At 44.0% G+C, this 20,874-nt stretch overlaps 1 protein-coding gene across 2 annotated transcripts in view; it reads left to right on the top strand.

Moving 5' to 3' along the window:
* The window catches only part of URB2 (URB2 ribosome biogenesis homolog), a 31,978-nt gene extending 14,129 nt beyond the window's left edge, over window positions 1-17,849 (top strand). For both annotated transcript variants that reach the window (XM_075995450.1, XM_075995451.1), the window contains exons 5-10: window positions 3,120-3,280; window positions 4,856-4,966; window positions 6,284-6,526; window positions 9,662-9,749; window positions 13,333-13,472; window positions 17,433-17,849. In XM_075995450.1, coding sequence (XP_075851565.1) covers window positions 3,120-3,280; window positions 4,856-4,966; window positions 6,284-6,526; window positions 9,662-9,749; window positions 13,333-13,472; window positions 17,433-17,630 — 941 coding nt within the window. In that variant the 3' untranslated portion in view covers window positions 17,631-17,849. The remainder of the gene's footprint in view (window positions 1-3,119; window positions 3,281-4,855; window positions 4,967-6,283; window positions 6,527-9,661; window positions 9,750-13,332; window positions 13,473-17,432) is intronic.
* The last annotated feature ends 3,025 nt before the right edge of the window (window positions 17,850-20,874 follow it).

The following is a 20,874-nucleotide window of genomic DNA, read 5'->3' on the forward strand; positions in this document are numbered from 1 at the left end:
CAGATGTCACCTTGCAGGCAGCTCGCCAGGACCCCAAACACAGCCTAGAGCTGAGAGAGCTCGGGTCTTTTTGCATGAAGAGTTGATCTCTGCAGTCCCTGGGTCAAAGGTTAATGGGTTACCATGCAGCCGTTAAAATGATAATTATGAAAACTGTTTTGGAATATCTAAAAAATATTTATATTAAGCAAAAAGTGTACTATATAAAATGTTAAATATGCCACGATATTACAACTATATAGAAGTCTACTTGGTCAAGGCTTCTGGGGCATGGCCCTGGGTAAAAACTAAAAAATTATTTTAAAAAGCCAACTATATAAAATGTATATACATGTAGACAAAGGCTAGAAACACATGCAGAAATTAAAATAATCATGGCATTGAAGTGTTGTAATTATTGCTACTTTCTTATTTTATACCACTTTAATATTGTATTTTAATAATCATAATAAAATACTTTTCTATGATTTAATTAAACTTGTCACAAGCAGGGGATAGATTATAATATTTTTGGATATCCATTTAGAGCTAGGTATGATTTCCCTCTAAAAATGACTAAATTTAAATAATATAGTAAAGATCATTAAGATTTGTTACCCTTATTAGTATATAAAAATAAAATATACTTTTTATTCCCCTGAAAGAACACTAAGTGGTTAACAGATTAGATTTCTTCCCTGTTTCAAGGTAGCACACACCACAGTGGTGTGAACCTTTTCTTTTTCATTTCAGTGGTTATGAAAGAGTTGGGGTTGGGCTTAGGACACTCTTGAGGTGAGGTCAGGGGTCGGGGACCCACACCTGACCCTTGGCATACACACTGAGTTCTGTGATTCCCGATGGAATAGCTGGGATAGGACTGGGCCACAGGCATGCCTCAGACAAGTGAGGGTTAAATGGGTTTTAGAAAGTAAAGCCACCTGGTCTGCCTGGGCCAGTGCCAGAACCGAAGTGTCATGGCCCAAATAATGCTGCTGTTGTCTCTCTCTCAATAACCTCTCTGTCTCTGGCTTGATTTTGGATTAACTAAAAAGGCTTTGATATTATGCTGTTCTGTCTTATTCTGTCAGCAACTCTTTTAGGATATGGTGTTCACCTTCTTACTGGGGCTGAAATCAAGTCTTTTGTTAAGACTAGTCACAGTGTTCTAAAGGAACCTCCTAAGAAAGGGCAGCTGGTGGTCTGAAGCCCTGGCCCCTCGGCCCCTTTGCTAAACAGAGTACCTTGTCCCCCTTTTCCCCTCCTGCCCTGGTGAGTTGAGGCAGTCTTGAAGCCCTAACTGTATGTCCCTGGACTTCTGCTACCTCTTATCCCAGGGACAGAGCCCCTTGGTCACAGTGAGTTCAGGGTTGGGCAAGGTCAGCCTGCCACACTGTGCCTGCAGCCCATGGGCTTGGAGCTTGCTGTGTCCAGGCCTCATACACGTGAGCTGTTGGACTCGGTCCAGAGAAGTGCCAGAGTGGTGAAGTGTTCTGGAAGAAATGCCAAGCGAGGAGTGGCCCAAGGCTTTGGGCAGGGACAGGGAGTGTGAAGGGCGGCCATGCGGGTGAACCAGCCCTTGGTGGAGTTCCCTGTGTCCTCAGGGGTAGCTCAGAGGTAAAAGTGAGCTTTTATAAAGAATGATTTCTACCAGAACAGATTACCTCAATTCAGATATGGAAATCGACACTTTTAAAAGTGCTTCCTATGGATGTGGAATTGCACCCTTCCGTGGAGCTGAGTGGGGTATTGATTGGCTTATCTAATTAACTAAACAGACATTCACATAAATCACAGAGTAGAGGGCCGAGAGGTGCTAGAAAGTGAACCAGAACTACGGGACTGGGTTGAAAGACTGCATGCAGGCTAAGCTTGAGTGGCCATCGAAAGGTAGCTAGGGCAGGTGGAGGTGGCAGAACCTTCCATCTGAGGGCACTGTGCCGTGAGCTCTGTGTCTTTTTTTTATTTGCCAACCACAAGAGTTGGTGCTGTTGTGCCCATTTCACTGATGAGGGAATTGAGGCTCAGAGAGGTCATGAGTCCAGGGTCTTACAGCTTGTAGAAAAGTCTGACTTAGGTCTTTATCTCAAAGCTTTTGGTCCCCCTACCCCCAGTGCTGTAAGTAGTAAGCAAAGATGAGCAATTGGGGAGGTATTCTGCCAATGTGAAATAATCTGATGGGGCTGAACTAACTCCTGCTTGAAAGGTGGGGTCAGATGTTAAAGGGCCTGAATGCTCTAGCTTTGGGCTTTATCATGAAACCAGGGGCCAGAGAACACTGAGGATGCTGGGAAGCAGCTGGGTGACTTCAGCAAACAGTCCCAAGAAGTTTAGGGTCCTCTTGATCTTTTTGACATTCCCATCTGTTTAAAAATACCACTGCACTCCTGTACCCCCACTGATTTTATAAAATAAATATAAGGAAAATAGAAAACAATAATACTCTTGACCCTTGAACAGCATGGGGTCAGGGTGCCAACACTCCTGCACAGTCAAAAACCCACATGTAACTTGACTCCCCCTAATAGCCTACTGTTGCCTGGAATCCTTACTGATAAAATAGTCAGTTGACATGTATTTTGTGTGTTATATGTACTATATACTGTATTTTTTATAATAAAGTAAGCTAGAAAAAAGAAAATGTTATTGAGGAAATAAGTTTAGTATTCGTTAAGTGGGAGTAGATCATCATAAAGGTCTTCGTCCTTATCTTCATGTTGAGCAGACCGAGGAGGAAGAGGAAGAAGGGGGAGGGGTTGGTTTTGCTGTCTCTGGGTTGGCAGAGGTGGGAGAAAATCCACGTATAAGTGCACCCTCGCTGTTCAAACCTGTTGTTCAAGAGTCAAGTATATAAACAAAGTAATAGTCACCTGTCTTCTGTGGTACAGATTTAACTACTCCTAAGCAAGGTTATCATCTGTGCTTGTGAGTGAACACACCTCGCACAGGTGCGGCTGTGTGTATGAGAAGAGGGGATCACACTCTCAATGTGTGCCCTGCTTGTATTACTGTGCCACTAAGATCATGATTTTTAGTGGTTGCTTGGCTGTACACAGTTTCATCCTGTGGCTACTGTGTAGTTTATTTCGCCTGTCTGTTGTTGGTCACATTATAACAGTCTTGGATTCTTTTCTACACAGACCCTGAAATTCCCATTCAGGTAATGCAGGATATTGAGCCTCACTTGGGAGCCTTGTTCGCCCAAATGTTAGAGGTCGGGACGACGGAGGACTTCAGGCTGGTGCTGCGGTGCGTTCTCCAAGGACTAGACGTCAGTAACGCGTGGAGAGCAGATCTGCAGGTGGGCAGCTTTTTTCCTCCCTCGCGTGGCAGGCCCAGAAATGATGTTGGCTCAGATGAGAAAACTTATGGGAGATGCAGTGTCACCCCTGAAACCCATCAAGCCAACAGAAATTCAAGCTGATGGAGACTGTAGGCAAAGGGGACCCTGTTGTAGGGATCATGGCCTGGGGCGGCCTGGGCTGCAGTGTCAAGATCAGCACGTGCAGATCAGCACGCCCTTCAGTCTGCATGGTGGTGACTGATAAAGCCCTGGGAGACACTGCATGTGCTGGAGTCCCTCTGCGTGGAGCTCACATGCTGGGAGTTGCTCTTCTAAATCGCCCAGGGCACTGGACTGATCACATGTCTCCACTCTCAATGCAAGGGAGAAGGCCTCAGAGCCAGTAGTCAGCGGGGCCAGGACTGCAGCCAAGGTCTCTGGTCCAGGATTTTTCTGCCTTATTGACTCTGGTCACAAGCGGCACGCTGGCATTGGGTGTTGATTTGGGTAGGGGAACTAGAGAGGCTAATTTGGGAGCTTCTGGGGGTAGTGGGAGCAGGGAGAACCTGGTCTCATCCCTGAGCATGAGGGTCCCAGGCTCCGTGGCTGCCCCTTCCCACTGTTGCAACGCTTGCTCGCCTTCTTGGGAACTCTCTGTTGTGAGCCTCTGCAGCACGATTGGGCAGTGGCTCTGAGAAAGGCTCGGCCTGTGGGGTTTCCTTCAAAAAGCCAAGGAAGAGCAAACCCTAAATTTCTATTTAGACTGGTCAGTCCGAGGGGACTTCATGGAGGAGGTGAGACATGAGTCAATCACTGAGGAGTGGGGAGGATTTAGATGGGGCAGGGTGGGGCGGGGGTGGTGTGCACAGGGCAGGCCGCGTGTTGGTCTGCCAGGAGCAGAGGACGTGTCAGCGTGAGGAGCTGGGTGGGCAAGGCAGGTGCCGGCGCGCAGGCCCTTGGTGAGTAAACACATCCTGCAGGGAGAGCAGGAGGGTGGGAGTGGAGACGAGGCTTCAGGGTGTACACAGTGGAGGAGAGAAGGGAAGAGAGAAAAGGCAGAAACCAGGATTTCGGGGTGTGGGGCTGCACGGCATTAAAGGAAGACGATGTGAAATGCCTGGCATGGGTCAGGTGTCTGTTTATGTAGCCGCTCAGTAAAGCTAGGTCCCTGTTCTTGTGTTCTTATGGTTTAAAACCATCACCTGTGACCACAGCACCTAGTCCAATTATTTTACTTTTTCCATACTTCCTTCCAGCCCCTCTTGTGTGTGTGTGTGAGTATTTATATATATAGTTCTTGCTCAGTGAAGTTAGAGCCAGTGTCTTAGGTCACAGCATGTGTCCCTTGTTCAGGTAACTGTCCTGGCCCATTTACATGCTTGGTTTAGTGAGAAGCTGCTGAAAGACCCCGCTCTGCCCATCTTCTTCACTTCCTTAACCCTAACCAGGCCTTGCGCATGTTCCCTGGTACCCGAGCTCTCAAGGCTCCACTCTGTCACGGCGGCCCCGGGGAGCAGGCTTCTTCCCCAGGGGGAATTCTCCCTATCAGGGAGTTGGCTGTCTCTGCTGCTAAAGTTTTCCCTTTTGGCTCAGGCCGTTTTGTCAGCTGTTAGGTTGCTCAAGCTGCTGCTGAACTGCCCACTCAGCGGAGAGAAAGCCAGTCTGCTGTGGCTTGCGTGTCCCCAGATAGTCACGGCACTGACGGTGAGTACCCTCTGGAGATGCATGCTCCACCTCATCCCCTCTCTGTTCCCGTGAAGACAGAGGCAGCCCTCTGGGTTCTGCCTCCTCTGGTTGTATGCAGAGTGTGTGAGTGCTTCCCGAAGGTCGCTGCGTGCAAGACGCCGAGCTTGTGTGTGCTGTCTGAACACACTGGTGTCGACAGTAGAAGCCGTGGAAAGGGGGTGGTGTCAAGGGACATTTAGGAGCATTAGGGAGCATCAGACAGGCAGTAGTAAGAGGAATGTGGTGACCAGGAGAGGCTGCTGCGGAAGCCTATTTACTCAGATGAGACAAGAAGGAGTTGTGGGGCATTCTTTGCCCCTACAAAATGTTGTGGTCAGTTTAGTGCATTCATGTATTTGTAGGGGTATGTATGTGTGTGTAAGACCTCTGATACAGTGAGAGGAAAAATGCTTTATAGAATGGATAGTAACATCGCAGATAGGAGGTTATTGTCATAATATTAAAATGTTAAATTTTGTGTCCATTCATTGCGTGGCATTTTGTTTCACTAGAACAGAAGCCTGGTTCAGATTGGGACTGTCTCAGTGTTTCTGCCTCTAGAGATCCTGACCTGAGTCTGCTTGCGCTTAGGTGCAAAGGAGCAGTATCTATTTCACTGCCATCCTCAGCCTCAGCTCCAGCTTTTGCTACCTGAGAGAATTGCCTCGGATCAGCAGATTCCCAGGGCAGAGGGTCTAACCATAGCTGTAACATTCTGTCCTCCTGCTGTCAGTTTTGCTGATTGTCATTTTCCTGACCTGTCTGCATGAGTGGATGCAGGAGTCACCATCACCAAGTGTGAGTGGTGAGCATGGGGACAGGCATATGGACTGAATGGGGTGCTGGTGACACCACAGCAGACCTGGACTCATAGGAACACCAGGCTAGAATCCACTTAGGCTCATCTAAAGAGTGTAGCAAGGAGTCTGCACAGCCAGAACCCTGGCCAGAAGGTGCAGTGTGAGAGACAACTCCCAAAGGCCTCAGTGCTCAGTGTCTGTTCACCTGTGACTCTACAGGTGAACTCTCCTAGGTTACATAGGTAAGACTCGAGCTATCCCTCATGTGAGTCTGTTCTCATTATTTCCTAGAATAATAGAACATCTTTAACTAGAGGTGATTTGTAAGAAATTTAACAAATAATGTCCAACTGCCCATTGACCGTGTCACTTCATTTTGGAGCATGGACATTCTTCTCTCAGTCACTCCAAGCTTTTTTGTGTTACTGTATTTTTGTGTTATTTTGGACAATCACCTTTGTTTTTCCTTTCTCCTTTCTTCCACCTTCCGCTATAGCTGCAAAACCGAGAGGCTTGTCAGGAGCAGCCTGTGCCCCTCCCTGTGGTCGAGTCTATCTTAGATGTCCTGGCTGCCTTGCTGCGGCAGGGGGAGGAGGCCATCAGCAACCCCCACCACGTCAGCCTGGCCTTCAGCGTCCTGCTCACAGTCCCTTTGGACCACCTGAAGCCAGCGGAGTATGGAAGCATCTTCCCAAGGATGCACAACGTGCTCTTCTCAATCCTGCAGTGTCACCCTAAGGTGAGAAGGAGGAAAGAGTGTCATTCAGCTTTTTCTTTGTGAGTGGGGTAATTTAAGCCTTTAGAAAAGCAGCAATAAAACTTTACTCTCACAGGATAATACAAATAACATTTGCTAGGCAAACTTTTTAGTTTCAGTGTTTTCTCAAGCACAAAAATGCTTGACCTTCACACTGGGCTGTTTGAGTGAGTTCATCTTTGTTGGATCTGACATTTTGAATAGTATTTGTGTACTATAGGTTGAGTGTTTCTGATCTGAAATCTGAAATGCTCCAATATCCAAAACTTTTTTTTTCCAACTCTACTCCAACCAAAGGCAACAAAATTCAAAATTTTTTGGGCACTGACATGGTGCCATAAGTGGAAAACTCCACACCTGACCTCATGTGACAGGTTACAGTCAAAACACAGCCAAAGCTTTGTTTTGTGCACAAAATTATTAAAAATACTGTATAAAACTACATTCGGGCTGTGTGGGTAAGATGTATATGAAACATAAATGAATTTTGTCTTTAGACTTGGGTCCCTTCTCCAAGATATCTCATTATGCATATGCAAATATTCCAAAATAAGTCACTCACTTGCTTATATCTCTTGTTGGGTTTATAATTTAAATGGGTGTAGGGAGCGAAGCCTCTTGAATATGCTCCCTTTTATGTTAAACTGAGACTGCGAATAAGTGTCCCATGGAAAAGATTGCATTTCAGCTAACATTACTGAACATTTGCTATGCTTCACCCCTAGAGGAAGCCTGTGAAGGAGGTAGTAATCCCAGTTACTGATGAATAAACAGGTTCAGTGCTGCTAAACGATTTGACCAATGTCTACTTAGTGAGCCTAAATCTTAGACTCAAGACTGTTGGTATCTTTGACCAGCATTCTTTTCATGGTGCCACCCCTACACACGTGGCTGACAAGTAGGAACTCATGATATGCAGTCATGTGTTGCTTAATGACAGGAATATGTTCTGAGAAGCACATCATTAGGCAATTTCATCGTTGTGCAAACATTGGAGTGTACTTACACAAACCTGGATGGTATGACCTACTACACACCTGGGCTATAGGGCATAGCTGTGGCTACTAACCTGTCCAGCTTGTTACTGTCCTGAATACCATAGGCAGCTGTAACACAATGGTAGGTATTTGTATATCTACACATGGAAAAGGTACGGTAAAAATACAGTTTTCTAATCTCATGGGACCACCGTCACACATGCCGTCATCGACCAAAACAGTGTTTATATGCATGACTGTATATCATATACACATGCACATTCAGATTTTTGTTTTAAGTGTTTTGATGTTATAAGGATGGAGACCCGCTGGCAATGGAGTTTTTTTTTTTTTTTTTAAACAAATACAGTTCTATCTTCCGACGTTGGCAATGTAGTTTTTAAGAAAAATATTCTCTGCCAAACTAAACACTGACGAAATTGGGCATCGCTCTAAAGCCTTCCCGAGTTAACAATTGCCTTTGGTCCTGCTTACATTGTCAGCATCTCTGTTATTAAATCTCTCTGCTGATGTTAGATTTTTATGTGACTGGACAATATAAATACAATGCAAATTAATTATAAACTAAAATTGCAGCTCTTGTGAAAGATGCAGTTGATGAAAGTAATATTAGAAAGCTGCTGGATGTGTGCAATTTATGCCTGTAAAAAAGGAAGGAAGGGAAAGGGAACAGGAATGGGAAAGGGAAAGGGGAAGAAAGAAGAAGGAAGGAAGAAAGAAAAAGCAAGCCAGCTGCTTGACTCTCCTGTAAAACATTAACAAATGACCATTTAATGGAATTAGATCATTTAATGAGTAGAATTGACAAGGATAATGACATGTTATTGTAGTAAAGAATGACGTGGCTCATCCTAGCAGCTCACACTCATGTATTGCTTGTGGGCTTGAATGGGGAATCTGATGTGCAGTCACAGTGTTGACCACGTGCATAGTAGATCTGCATTTGCATAGCAAGAAGTCAGCACAGCCAGAAAACCCAGCAGAACCATTAGCAGCCCTTGCTGTTCTAAGCTCTTTACACGTTTTAACTTGTTTAATCCTCCTGACAACTTCTTATCCTCATTTTGTGGATGAGGAAACTGAGGCACACATACCCCCCCCCCCCAAAAGGCTCAGGATCATGTGGGAGCCAGAGTGTGTGAAACCAGAGTCTGGCCCCAGATTTGTGTGCTTTTCATGAATATGACAGGAAAGGATTAAGAGAGGGTCCTTAGGGAATTGGCTGAAGCTCTGGAATACTTTTGCAAAAATGCCCTATTTCTGAACATGCTGCAGATAATTTGACAGGAAGGATATAGTATTTATTATGCTATCAAGAATTTTGTTGGACAGATTATACCAAACAAATCACAACACTTGGTTTACTGTTTTCATTCTAAGAATTAGTGCAGCGCTGTCCAGTAGAATGTCTAGCAGTGATGGGCATGTGCATTGTCCAGCCCGGTAATCACTGGCTGCAGGTGTTGTGGGGCCTGAAGTATGGCCCGTGTGACTGGGATCTGAATACTTAATTTTATTTAATTCTAATTAATTTAAATATCAGTAGTCCCGTGTGGCTCATGGAAGCTCTGTTGGGCAGTGTCTGGTTGTGATCCCCACCTAAAGACAGTTGAGTATAAAAGAAGCAAGTTTTGTCATTTTAGTCTCATTTTTCAAGATAAAGTCCCAAAGCAGACCTTTTCACCACCACTACTTGAGATGTTTTAGTCCCCTTTTTAAGTGAATTTGCTTTATGTACTCTTTTTTTTTTTTTTAAATACCAATTATACTTGAGTGAGTTGGTTAATATTACTCCTTTTATTATTTATTTCTACCCATTTCCAGAACGGACTAGTGCCAGCTTGGAGTAAAAGGTAGATTCAACAAATTCTACACCAGGATTGCCCCGTAGCTTCCTGAAGTTACACAGTGTAGAATTCCTATCCCAGATGGTTAAACCAAGGGTTAAAAAGTCAAACACCAGCATGTCCAGGGAAAAGGATGTGGCTATAACTGGGTGCACACCACCGTCTTGAGTGTCCTCATAGACAAGGCTAAGAGGGAAGCAAGTATGAGCTACTTTAAAGTAGGAAAACTTAATCACTTACATACATTTATATTCTTTTATCTATTATTACAGGTAATGCTGAAAGCCATCCCTTCTTTCTTGAACTCTTTCAATAGATTGGTGTTTTCAGTTATGCATGAAGGGCGACAGAAAGACAAAGGTAATTCAGAGTAACAATATCAGGCACACAGTTTCAAGTGTATTTATCATGTGGTGTCACTGGCTACGTATGTTGCTGGAAACTACTCAGTTATGTTTAAATAAGAGAAATGTTCAGATCATCAAATGAATACTCAAAATAATTTTTTAAAAATTTCAAACTGTCACAGTTTGCCATATCCAAAACAGTGGATGCATCTAGCATCTCTTAATTGAAATAGTTCTTTTTCAGGGGGAAAAATGTCTAGATTTAGGAAATGTTTACTGAGCATATATATTATATAAAGGGGATATAAAAATGACTGCAGCCTCATTCCCACCCTTAAGGAGTGTATAGCTCAATGAGAGGCAAAAATGAACTGGCAGGTATAGAGCTGTCTCATTTTATAAAGGGACAGCCTCCTGCCGTTTGCCATTCCAGCTTCATCTCAGCAAAGCTGTGTTTATCAGTGAAACAAACTGCCGTATGGCAGTAGCATATATATGTGTACAATTCATTTTTCATCTTTGAAGTTTGTTGATTCTTGCTGAACTAATTTGGAGGAGATTTTCTCATTATTTAAAAAATTATGGCCAGGCGTGGTGGCTCATGCCTTTAATCCTAGCATTCTGGGAGGCAGAGGCAGGAGGATTGCTTGAGCTCAGGAGTTCAAGACCAGCCTGAGCAAGAGCGAGACCCCATCTCTACTAAAAGTAGAAAAATTAGCTAGGTGTGGTGGCATGCACGTGTAGTTCCAACTACTTGGGAGGCTGAGGCAGGAGACTCACTTGAGCCTAGGAGTTTGAGGTTGCAGTGAGCTATGGTGACGCAGCTATACTCCATTCGAAGCAACAGAGCGAGACTCTGTCTAAAAAAAGATTTGCACATAAAATGTGACTTTCTATTTTACATTGCACTATTTTGAAATTGCATACCATGTACCAGCCCTGTGTCACGTAATGTGCTAAGCATAAGGACAGGGTGTCTGATCAGATGCCCTGGGACCACAAAGGAGGGGTTTAAAACTCAACTGTGAGAGTATCAGAGAACACCAGGTGACAGTAGTTGTGGACTGACTAGAAGTATATGAGTGGTGCTCAATTTCTCTTCTGCCATTGTGGTTCAGACTGGTAGATTTTAGCAGTAACCCCTTAAGCAGTCAACTTTTGAGAAAAGAGAAAGGGCATAGTTAACACTGGGCTATAGTTCTCAAATTGCTCTGCCTGGTATTGGGATCAGTCAGCGGCATAGTTATATATTTCACTTCCTCCCCTGCCTGGTGCAGAGCACATGTCTACTTGATACTGTGAATCTATTCAGAGCAGCATTGGCAAACAAGTTTCATCTCCCATGCTAGCCCCAGGTGGTTGGTGGTGGCTACCTGTCAAGGTCTCTCAGATCATGTCTGAGCCCAGCGAGGAAGAAACCCCACTGTGGTAGTGATTTCTGCCTGAATGGAAGGCCTCAGCCTGGGCCTTGCTGAGCAGTGGTGGAGCACAGCCTGGTCACACTGCCATAGTCATGTCCTTTGTCATGCATTCCGAGGAAGCAAGGGAGTGTGTGCCACGCCTGCAGCTCTCTGCTGCGTCCATGTTAGTGTGGCTTGATCCTCTCTGATCTGCCAAGACCTGTTCTCAGATATATTCATGGCTTAACCGAGTAGAAGTTTTACTAATTCTTCTCTCTCTCTCTTTTTTTTTTTTTGAGACAGAGTCTTGCTCTGTTGCCCTGTCTAGAGGGCAGTGGTGTCATCATAGCTCACTGTAGCCTCAAACTCCCTGGGCTCCAGCAATCCTCCTGCCTCAGCCTCCTGAGTAGCTGAGACTACAGGCATGTACCACCATGCCCGGCTAATTTTTTCTATTTTTAGTAAAAACAGGGTCTCCCTTTTGCTCAGGCTGGTCTTGAACTCCGGACTTTAGGCAGTCCTCCTGCTTTGCCTCAGCCTCCCAGCGTGCTCAGATTACAGGCATGAGCCACGTTACCTGGCTTTTTCTCTTTTTATTAGTATCTAATGTGCCATTTTTAATGAGCATACATTAAATCTGTGGCTGAATAACAAGTGCCAGGTATTTATGTTGTAAACAGCATGTGTATGTTGAACAGTCTAAAAAGAGCAGAAATAGTCTATGTTAGATATTGAAGCATATCACCAAAGTATATTGCCTGTTAAATGCCCCATAAATGTGAACAATATACATACTTTCATAAAATTATACTGATTTAGCAAAATAGCATCCATAAAAGATCTTTGTATACTTATTCAGGGTCTTAAAAAAGGTATTGTGGGGCTGGGCACAGTGCCTGATGCCTGTAATCCTAGCACTCTGGGAGGCCGAGGCGGGTGGATCGTTTGAACTCAGGAGTTCAAGACCAGCCTGAGCAAGAGCAAGACCCCGTCTCTACTAAAAATAGAAAGAAAATACTTGGACAGCTAAAAATACATAGAAAAAATTAGCCGGGCATGGTGGTGCATGCCTGTAGTCCCAGCTACTCGGGAGGCTAAGGCAGGAGGATCACTTGAGCCCAGGATTTAGAGATTGCTGTGAGCTAGGCAGATGCCATAGCACTCTAGCCTGGGCAACAAAGTGAGACTCTGTCTCAAAAAAAAAAAAAAAAAAAGATATTTGTGTGTTCTAAAAATCTACTTTATTTATGTGTATATAATGTATGTACAACAAGCTGCATCTGTTTAAAGTATACAACTTAATGAGTTTTGACAGTTAAGTGCGGGTGTGGAGCCAACACCACAATCAAAATACAGAACATTTCCAACATCCTCAAAAGCTTCCTCTTGCTACTTTGCAGTCCATTCCCTACTCTGGCCCTAGCCTTGGGCGTCCAGAGGTCTGCTTTTTGTCACTGTGGATTCATGTGCATTTTCTAATCCACAAGTTTAAAAAAATGGACTTGCCATTATGCTGTATGGAAACAGGGAAGATACTCTGGCATGTGCTGGAACTTCCCCATTGGCTCTAACTCAAGCGGTAGGGACACATTAGGCAGTTAGAATTTTTGGGAGGAGTTTGTCAAGAGGGCCTGGATGATCCTAGCACCATATGGTGGGAAGAACTAGGAGTCAGAAATAAATCTAGGAAGATAGGAAGAGACCTAATAATACCAACTGAGTCTTATATCTATATGCCTATAAAAGGCATGTGCATAACTTCGGAAACTTAAGGAGGCAAAGACATAATTGGGACATCTTTAGATCATATGATGTCAAGAAACCATTTTTCCTTTAAGATAGTTTTCCAAATTTTTTTTTTTTGTTTTATGTCTTTGTTATAGAAATCCATCTCCTTTTAAAATACAATAGCGATCCTAAATTTCATTCTAAAAATCTTGATTTCTATTCTAGTTAGACACTTAAAAAAACCCAAGGACTCTTGAGAATTTTAAGTGTTCTTTCCTTTGTTATATAGATAAATATTTGGATATATCTGTTCTTCCTTATTTTATTTGCAAAATAAGCCAGTTAAAGACTCTGGAAAAAATGTAACATTTGAGATCATTTCCATCTATATTAAAATCATAAAAGTTAGAAGATTTAGAAGGCACTGTTTGTGAACTAATGGGTTGGGGTATGCTTTGCTCTCTGTAGGAAGCACAGATGACCTGCCCGTGGTCCTAGAGTATGCGCGCCTGGTTGAGAGGATGTACAGCCACATCGCCGCCCGAGCTGAAGAGTTCACGGTGTTTTCCCCATTTATGGTGGCCCAGTATGTGTCGGAGGTACAGAAGGTAAATCAGGTTATGTGTCTCTCACCAAGTGCTTTTGTTTATAGTCCCTAAACAGAGTTCCTCAACCACAATGGCAAGCAACCATTTGGGTCTGATGGTTCTCTGTTGTGATGGGCTGTGCATTTTAAGATGTTTAGCAGCATCCCTACAAGGTTATTGTAAGGACTGAATGAAATGATATGCAGAGGGCTCGCAGTGCCCTGTACACAGAAGGTGCTCAATAATTGTTCTTTCTTGCTCTAGCACAAACCTTGGGACCGGTTTTGATTAGTCTCTTGAGTAATAGAATAGGAGGATGAAATGTTACCCAGATCCAGGAACAGGAGCTCTCATGGGACCAGGCTTAATGGAGACTAGAAAGAGGGGTTCTGGACCTTGGGGCTCTGGGGCCCCCTCAGCAGCAGGAGTTTACAGGTCTATGCTCTTGGGGATTCTGTCAGTCATGTGACTCAGCTGCTCTCAGACACTCACAGTAGCTGGCAAGGTGGAGGTAAGGTAGATTTCTTCAGATAGATTAAGAAAAAGTACTCTTGTCCAAATTAGTCTGATTTTTATTTACTCAATGTTCTGGATAATTCATTATTTAATAGTTATCTTACTTTGGAATGTTGATGTGCTAATTTTAAAATTCCCTAAGACCCTGTGTGGCCCATGGTAAGTTCACTCAAGGACTACTTTATAAATCTAGGTTGTATAAATCTTACTTTGTTTAAATTGACTGTAATAGGCTTAAGAAAAGTGCAGTGTGTTTGTGTATCTGTCTACTTGTGCATGTATAGATATACATTCATATTGTTTTCTGTCTCTCTATAAAATATTCCTCCCCCCTTATAAATCTTATAAGAACAATAGTAAAATCACTGGTAAACTTGTTGGGGTAAAGATGTCAGCATTTCTCAAGGGAGGTAAGGCTGAATGGGCTTTCTGGAGCTATATCAGCTTCCCTCCCTACTCCTGTTTCAGGTAAGTCTATAATAACTACTAAATAATTTTCTACCTCACTGGCCTTGCTCAGCTCGGCGAGTGAGGGAGTTGGGGCAGCCTGGCCACATCAGTCCAGGGCCCGGCTCTCACCTGGTGAGAGTCTCACAGCATGAGAAGATCCCTTCAGATCATCCTCTGACCACGCGTGGGTTTGTAATTTGGCTTCCTTGCAATTATTTAGCATTTTTATAGAATCTTCTTGATTCCTAAGCACTTGAGTCATTAATATGTAAGCTTTTGATGAAAGAAAAACTGGCATTATTTTCTGTTTTACTGAAGAGTAAAATGAAACATAGTACTATCACTTTGCTAAGGACTAGGAAGGGAAGCAGTAATTTGAACCCTTAAGTTACTAATTACTATTCTGAGGTTTACATTATGGAAAGTCTTTGGTTTCCTGGCCTCATTATTTGTATCTAATTTATGCTTATCAGTTATAGTTTTATATTTAATCTTGAAAGCCAAAGGCCTTGGGAATTATCTAACGCCATGGCATCCCAGAATCCACTGGCAATGCAGTCTATGATTTTATCTTTCATTTGTTTTTAAATTCAGTAATGAAGAAAATATTCCATATGCATTAGAGGCTTCTAACTGAGAGAGCCATAAATCTTTCTAGACCAGCGTGCTTAAGTTTAATTAAATGCTAGATAGTAAGGGCAGCTAAATGATCTCCTTTGCATTTCCCTCATATTTCTGCCAAGTGGGGTATTGGTGGTGGGACCTGTTGGTAGTCAGAGCAGATGACCTGGTAGGACAGTGTCAGGATAAGGGGCGAGTCCACAGGCCCACTTGTCTTACTTCCTCCCAGCAGTAACGAGTCCCAGTGGAAACACACAGGGAAATTATGGCGGCTTTCATCTTTTCTTTTACTACCAGACCAAATTTACAGCTGTCCCTTTATAGATGCTGCTTGATTCAGGGGCTACACCCTAATAAACCGATAGTGAGCAGAAAATAATAAGTCAAAAATGCATTTAATACCTTGATAAATCTATCATAAAAGTAAAAAAATTGTGAATCAGACCATTGTTAAGTCCAGGTGCTCCTCAGATTATGCTGTTGTTATGTCTATTTTAAAGTCCAAAATCTTAAGTTGAACCATCTTAAGTTGGGGACCATCTGTATGTGGATAGTTCAGAGTAAATAGTTTGTGCTGCTCATCCTGTCTTAGGTCCTTTTAAGCTCCTTAAGGCTATTTTCATTCATTTGGCCAGTGACCTTAGTGTTGTAGAAATGGACTTTTTTCCATGTTTTATAAATATCCGATGTGAAGTGGTTGTGTTGTCTTAATGCTACTGGCCTTCCTTACTGGCCCCTAGAGCTCTTTGCTAGAGGCTGTTGGCTGCATTTTCACTGCTGAGATACCATGTGCAGTAACAGTTCAGAGCATGGGCTCTGGACGTAGACTGCTCAGATTTGGATCTCAGTGATGCCAGGTACTCGCTGTGTGACCTTGGGGAAGTCACTGAGCTGCTTTTTTTTGACCTTGGAAGTAGAATTATTTGTTTATAAGTGATGATTAAATGAATGAGAAAATAGTCCACTTACAAGCCCTCACCCTACCAGTGAGATCAAGGATGACTTTGGTGATTTTATTTGTTCATTTTGTTTTGTCTTTTCTTCCCCTCCCTATTGCCTTGCTGTGAAGTTATAGGCAAGGCATTTTACCTTCAGTCCTTGAGTGTGCCCATCATCTATAAGGTGGTAAAATTTAAGATGATCACCTGTCAAACATTTTTGAACTGTCACATGAAAAGGACCATAACTTTGAAGAATAGCGTCATCTTAGTGACAGAAACAAATGGCCTCTTTAGGAACTCACTTCCAGTGGATGCCGTTGTGAACCAGAGTTCTCCTAGTTAGTAAAATGTGTCCTCATTAGAAACTGTGTTTGCAGAGAGGTGTTGACTCTTTCAGGTCATCAGGGAGGTGATAAGGAATCGGCGAACGCTAGGCCTGGCAGCTGGAACCTTACCCCTGCCACGTTGAAGTGTGCACTTGCGTGGTATCAAATGCATTCATAAAGTTGTGCAACCATCACCCTCATCCGTCCATGGCATTCTTCATTACTACTGCTTTTTGGTTTCAACTGCTGGGGTATTTGAACTCTGTTCAGCCCAAGTTCAGCTGAAACTTGAATAAATGCCAGGGGAGCCTGCTCTTCTGACCTTTTTGGTTAGATGTTAGTCTGAGTCTCTGCCCTGGAAGTTGGCGCGGAGCATCAGGTACAGCCAGGTTGGAGCTGGCCTGCCACTCCTGCTGCTGGTGGCAGATCTTAGTTAACCCCGGACTTCAGGGAAGAAGTGCGTCCTTAGGCACAAGGACCAATTCGGCCATTCCCTGGCAGTTAGGAATTGAAGGCATATTGTCCTGTTGTTGACAGAAATGAGAAAAGTATCTGTCAGTGACAATCATTAATCATTTCTGCTCGTGGGTGACATGATGTGATCTAATTACTAACAAGGCCTGTGGATGGATGATCTGTTTTGGTAGTGTCAGAGCCCGCCTGCCTTGTTCTGGGATGAGATGGGGTCACAGTCTCATAGTTGCCCCACAGTTAGCATAGCTCCAAGGTGATTGACAGTGTGGAGGAATTTGACACAATGGGCAGGTGACTGTTGTTATAAGATTTTTGAATTTAAAGAGCCCAGTTTTTCTTTAATGCTCCTAGTAAACATGTAGGCATCATTTACCAGATAGCAAAGCTACTCCTGTGATTTTGTGGAGTTTTATTCCAAGTTTTGTTTTCTTGAGTTAGCTTCTATTTCCCCAAAATATAAACTTAAAAAAAATATATAGTCATTTATCTGAGTTAGGTACAAAATTATATTTTAAAAGTAAATGTCTATTTGTTCTCAACTGGGAGATAGAAGTTGAAATTCCTTGTCAGTTCTTCCCAGGATGTGCCGGCAGGAGGTGCGGCTCCATCTCTGCCCCCAGTTTGCTCTCACGGAGGTGTGCCTCTCTCCCCAGGTGACCTTGTACCCGGCTGTGAGGAGCCTGCTGCAGGAGGGCATCTACCTCGTCCTGGACCTCTGCATCGAGCCGGATGTCAGGTTCCTGCGGGCCTCACTGCAGCCGGGGGCGAGAGACGTGTTCAAGGAGCTGTACAACGATTACCTCAAGTACCACAAGGCTAAACACGAAGGAGAGAAAAAATACACCGTCTAAGGCCACACTGCGGAAGTGCCATCAGTGACATTTTACAGAGGCATTAGCCTTGTGGTCTGAAAGAATTGGAGAATGAAAGACTTCAGATAATGTAATTCACAGGGTGATACATAGAGAGAAAATCCTTTGGGGTTTGTGTAATATGTTTTGATGTAATTTATATTATGTTTTTCTTACTTTATCTTTTTATGCAATAAATATTGCAATGGAATCCTGAAATTACACCCTGGAATGAGATTAATTCAGTAGAAAAATCGCTGACTGTCTTGTGACCTTTCTGTTGTTTATGTGGTTCTTGTCTTGGTTCCAGACACTTGTTTGGTATCCCCGTCCCCACTAGGAACTATGCAGAACTTGTTTTTTTACTTAAAGTATGTGAGTATATAATTAAGTCCTGTTTAAATAACCCTTGCTTTTAAATTCTTCAAGTAACATGGGAAGTATTCTCAAAATACCACTTTTTCTCCTTCCTTCTGGGTGTACCCTCTGATGAAGATGGGGTAAGTTAGAGCTCGGTGGCTGAGGCGTCTGCTCTGGGCAGGGACAGAGAGCGTCTGTTGGGCAGCGGACACTCTTCTAGCAACGCTGCCAGGCTCCCTCCCGCCTGCTCTTCCCGCTTCAGCTCTGTGAAATTCATTTTGGAATTTTTTTTTTTTCTGTTCAGTTTAAGAAATCATCTTACTTGTTTTTTCTTATTACCTAAGCACTATTTTTTATTATAGCAATCTCAGAAAATAAAAGGTAAAAGAAAAATTTAGAAATTCAGTCATAGTCTCAGCTGCCCAGATGACCTCTGTTGTCACCTTGGAGTATCTTGCTTTACTCCCTTTGCTATGCATATGTATATAGATGTGTATATAAATAAACATACGGTGGCTCAGTTGGATCATAAATGCATTTTTTAAAGTTACCTAACTTTTTCCCTGTGTAATATTTCAATAACACTTTTGGGTCAATATAGACATATTTTTTTAATGGCTGCATGGTAGTCCATTGAGTAAATAGCCATTTTATTTAATAAGTCCCCCATGGTTAGACATTGGGGGATCTTTGCAAATGTCCTTTTATAGATGGCACTTGAAGCTGGATTATTTCCACAAGATGAATTCCCATGAGTTGTGTTCCTTGTCAGTAAACCATATCTGTTTTAAAGGACTTATATAAATACTGCCATGTGGCCCTCTAGAGATTATACTATTTTGTTTTCCCTCTAGTGAATTAACTTTAATATTTATTTTAATATTATTGATTTTTGTTTTCTCATGCTTTCTTGATAGGAGGGAGGTAGTATTTTGTTTCGAATTTCTTTAATTTTAAGAGAACATAAATTTTTCATATGTGTCACTTTTATTTTTTATGTAAATTATGTTTATGTAATTATCTTTCTTCTGTAATAATTAGCCTGTTTTTCAGTTGAGATATTTGTTATTTTTCTGATTTACTATCTTTGTAGAATTCCTGTTGGAATTCTTCTGATACCCCTTTTTAAGTCAGTCAGAATGTAGACTTCTATGATTATTTGAAGGATCCTTGTTAAGCAAAGTCTTTTTCTTTTTGCATTACTTTTTTAAGCACGTGTGATTGGAGCAGATGATATAAAATGGGTGTTTTGGGCACCTGAGAGTACTAGCCCATGTTTCACGCCCCAGATTGGATTTTACTCTCTGCGTTGGCTGGCGGGGGCTGGGAAACAGCCCTGCTTTGCAAGCTGCTTGGCGTGCTCCACCTGTCCCCTTCCCTCTGTCTAGTGGCTTTCCAAACTCTGGCAACCAGAAATGAGTTCAGGGGTCTCTGGATCCTTTCACTTCATGCTCTGTGTAGACAGAATTTTTTTGTTTCTGTAGCGAATTCCCTACAGGAGCCTCAGAGAGAGGCTGGCGACGTTGCTTCTCGTTCATAGCTGGAGATGGTGTGTCCAGTGAGTGGGTGACCTTTCAAGGACACGGCTGCAAACAAGTGGCACCAACACCACGGTCTAGGGTCTGCCCTTGGGGTCAAGTGCCCGGACAGGAGAGTCACCGTCTCGGAGGCCCTCGTGGAGTTGTGCCTAGTTTTCTCACTGCCGGGAGTTCAGGAAGGCCTGAGGTTCACAATAATCCTTTTTCCCCTGCCTTGGGCCTGTGCGTGGGAGCTGACAGACAGGGAGCAGTTCCTCCGGCGTCCTGACAGTGGCACTGCAGGGCCTTTCAAGGGAGTTCTGAGCTGTGTGTCCGGGAGAAACTTGGCCCTGGAGGAAGGGAATGAGGAAAAGAAGGCTGGTCCCCCCCAGCCGCCCCGCCCTGCCCTCCCGGCACAGCTCCGAAGCCCTTGCTGTCTGCAGTGCGCCCATTCCCGGGAAACGGCCATCAGCTCCTCACAATCATTTCTATTTGCACTCTAAACCTTCCTCTGGAAAGAGTTTGTTTTCCACTCCATTTTGCAGATTCACAGGGAAGCGGGAGCGCGTTTCTTGGTGGTGATAATGGAGACTGTTGTGTTCGTTTTCATTCTACTGGACTAGACCTCACGGGCCAGGCCAGCTCTCCACGTGGGAGAGTGGGGGGGCTTAGCAGGGGCAGTGAAAGGCTGGTCTCCAGAGAGACTGTCCCCACCAACCCTGGGCTCCAGACCCCATGTCACCTGACAGATGTGCATTAATCACCTCTCTGTACTGTGCCAGGTCCTCGGGGAGCTTGCTTCCCATCAGGGGACTTTGACAACGAGCTGGTGAACAAACAGGCGTGATCATTCTGGGGGTGGTCACTGCGTTGGGAGCAAAGCAAACAAGTGCAGCCGCTGGGAGGGACATTGGAGCCGACAACTACCTGGATGGTGAGGAGCTGGCCGCTGGAAGGGCCAAGGGTGCTGATCCTTGTTGCCTGTGCCACATTCACCTGTCATCCTGGCTGCGGCTGGGAGTGACACCCAGGGAGGGCAGGTGTGAGGGGCGTTGGGAGGAGAGAAGGCTCGGTAAGAAACTCAACTCTGTCTGGGATGTTCCTTTGTGGGGGGCACCTGGCTGGTCCTGGACAGTGCTACATCAGGTGGTCCCACGAGGAGGATAGAGCACCTGGCCCCGTGCTCGGCCTTGCCCACTCCCCGTGGACTCACCGTGGGTAGGTCTCCTTCACAGCCCATCCCCTGCAGCTTCCCAGACCGCGGTCCCACGGTAGCTGTCTGTGGAATGATTGTTCTTGATGCTAACGAACATGGAAAGAAGCGGTGGGTTTGTGCACTTGGAAGGGATTGGGGTGGAGCTTTCGGT

The sequence above is a fragment of the Microcebus murinus genome, chromosome 19, assembly GCF_040939455.1.
Source record: "Microcebus murinus isolate Inina chromosome 19, M.murinus_Inina_mat1.0, whole genome shotgun sequence".
Classification (NCBI taxonomy): Eukaryota; Metazoa; Chordata; class Mammalia; order Primates; family Cheirogaleidae; genus Microcebus; species Microcebus murinus.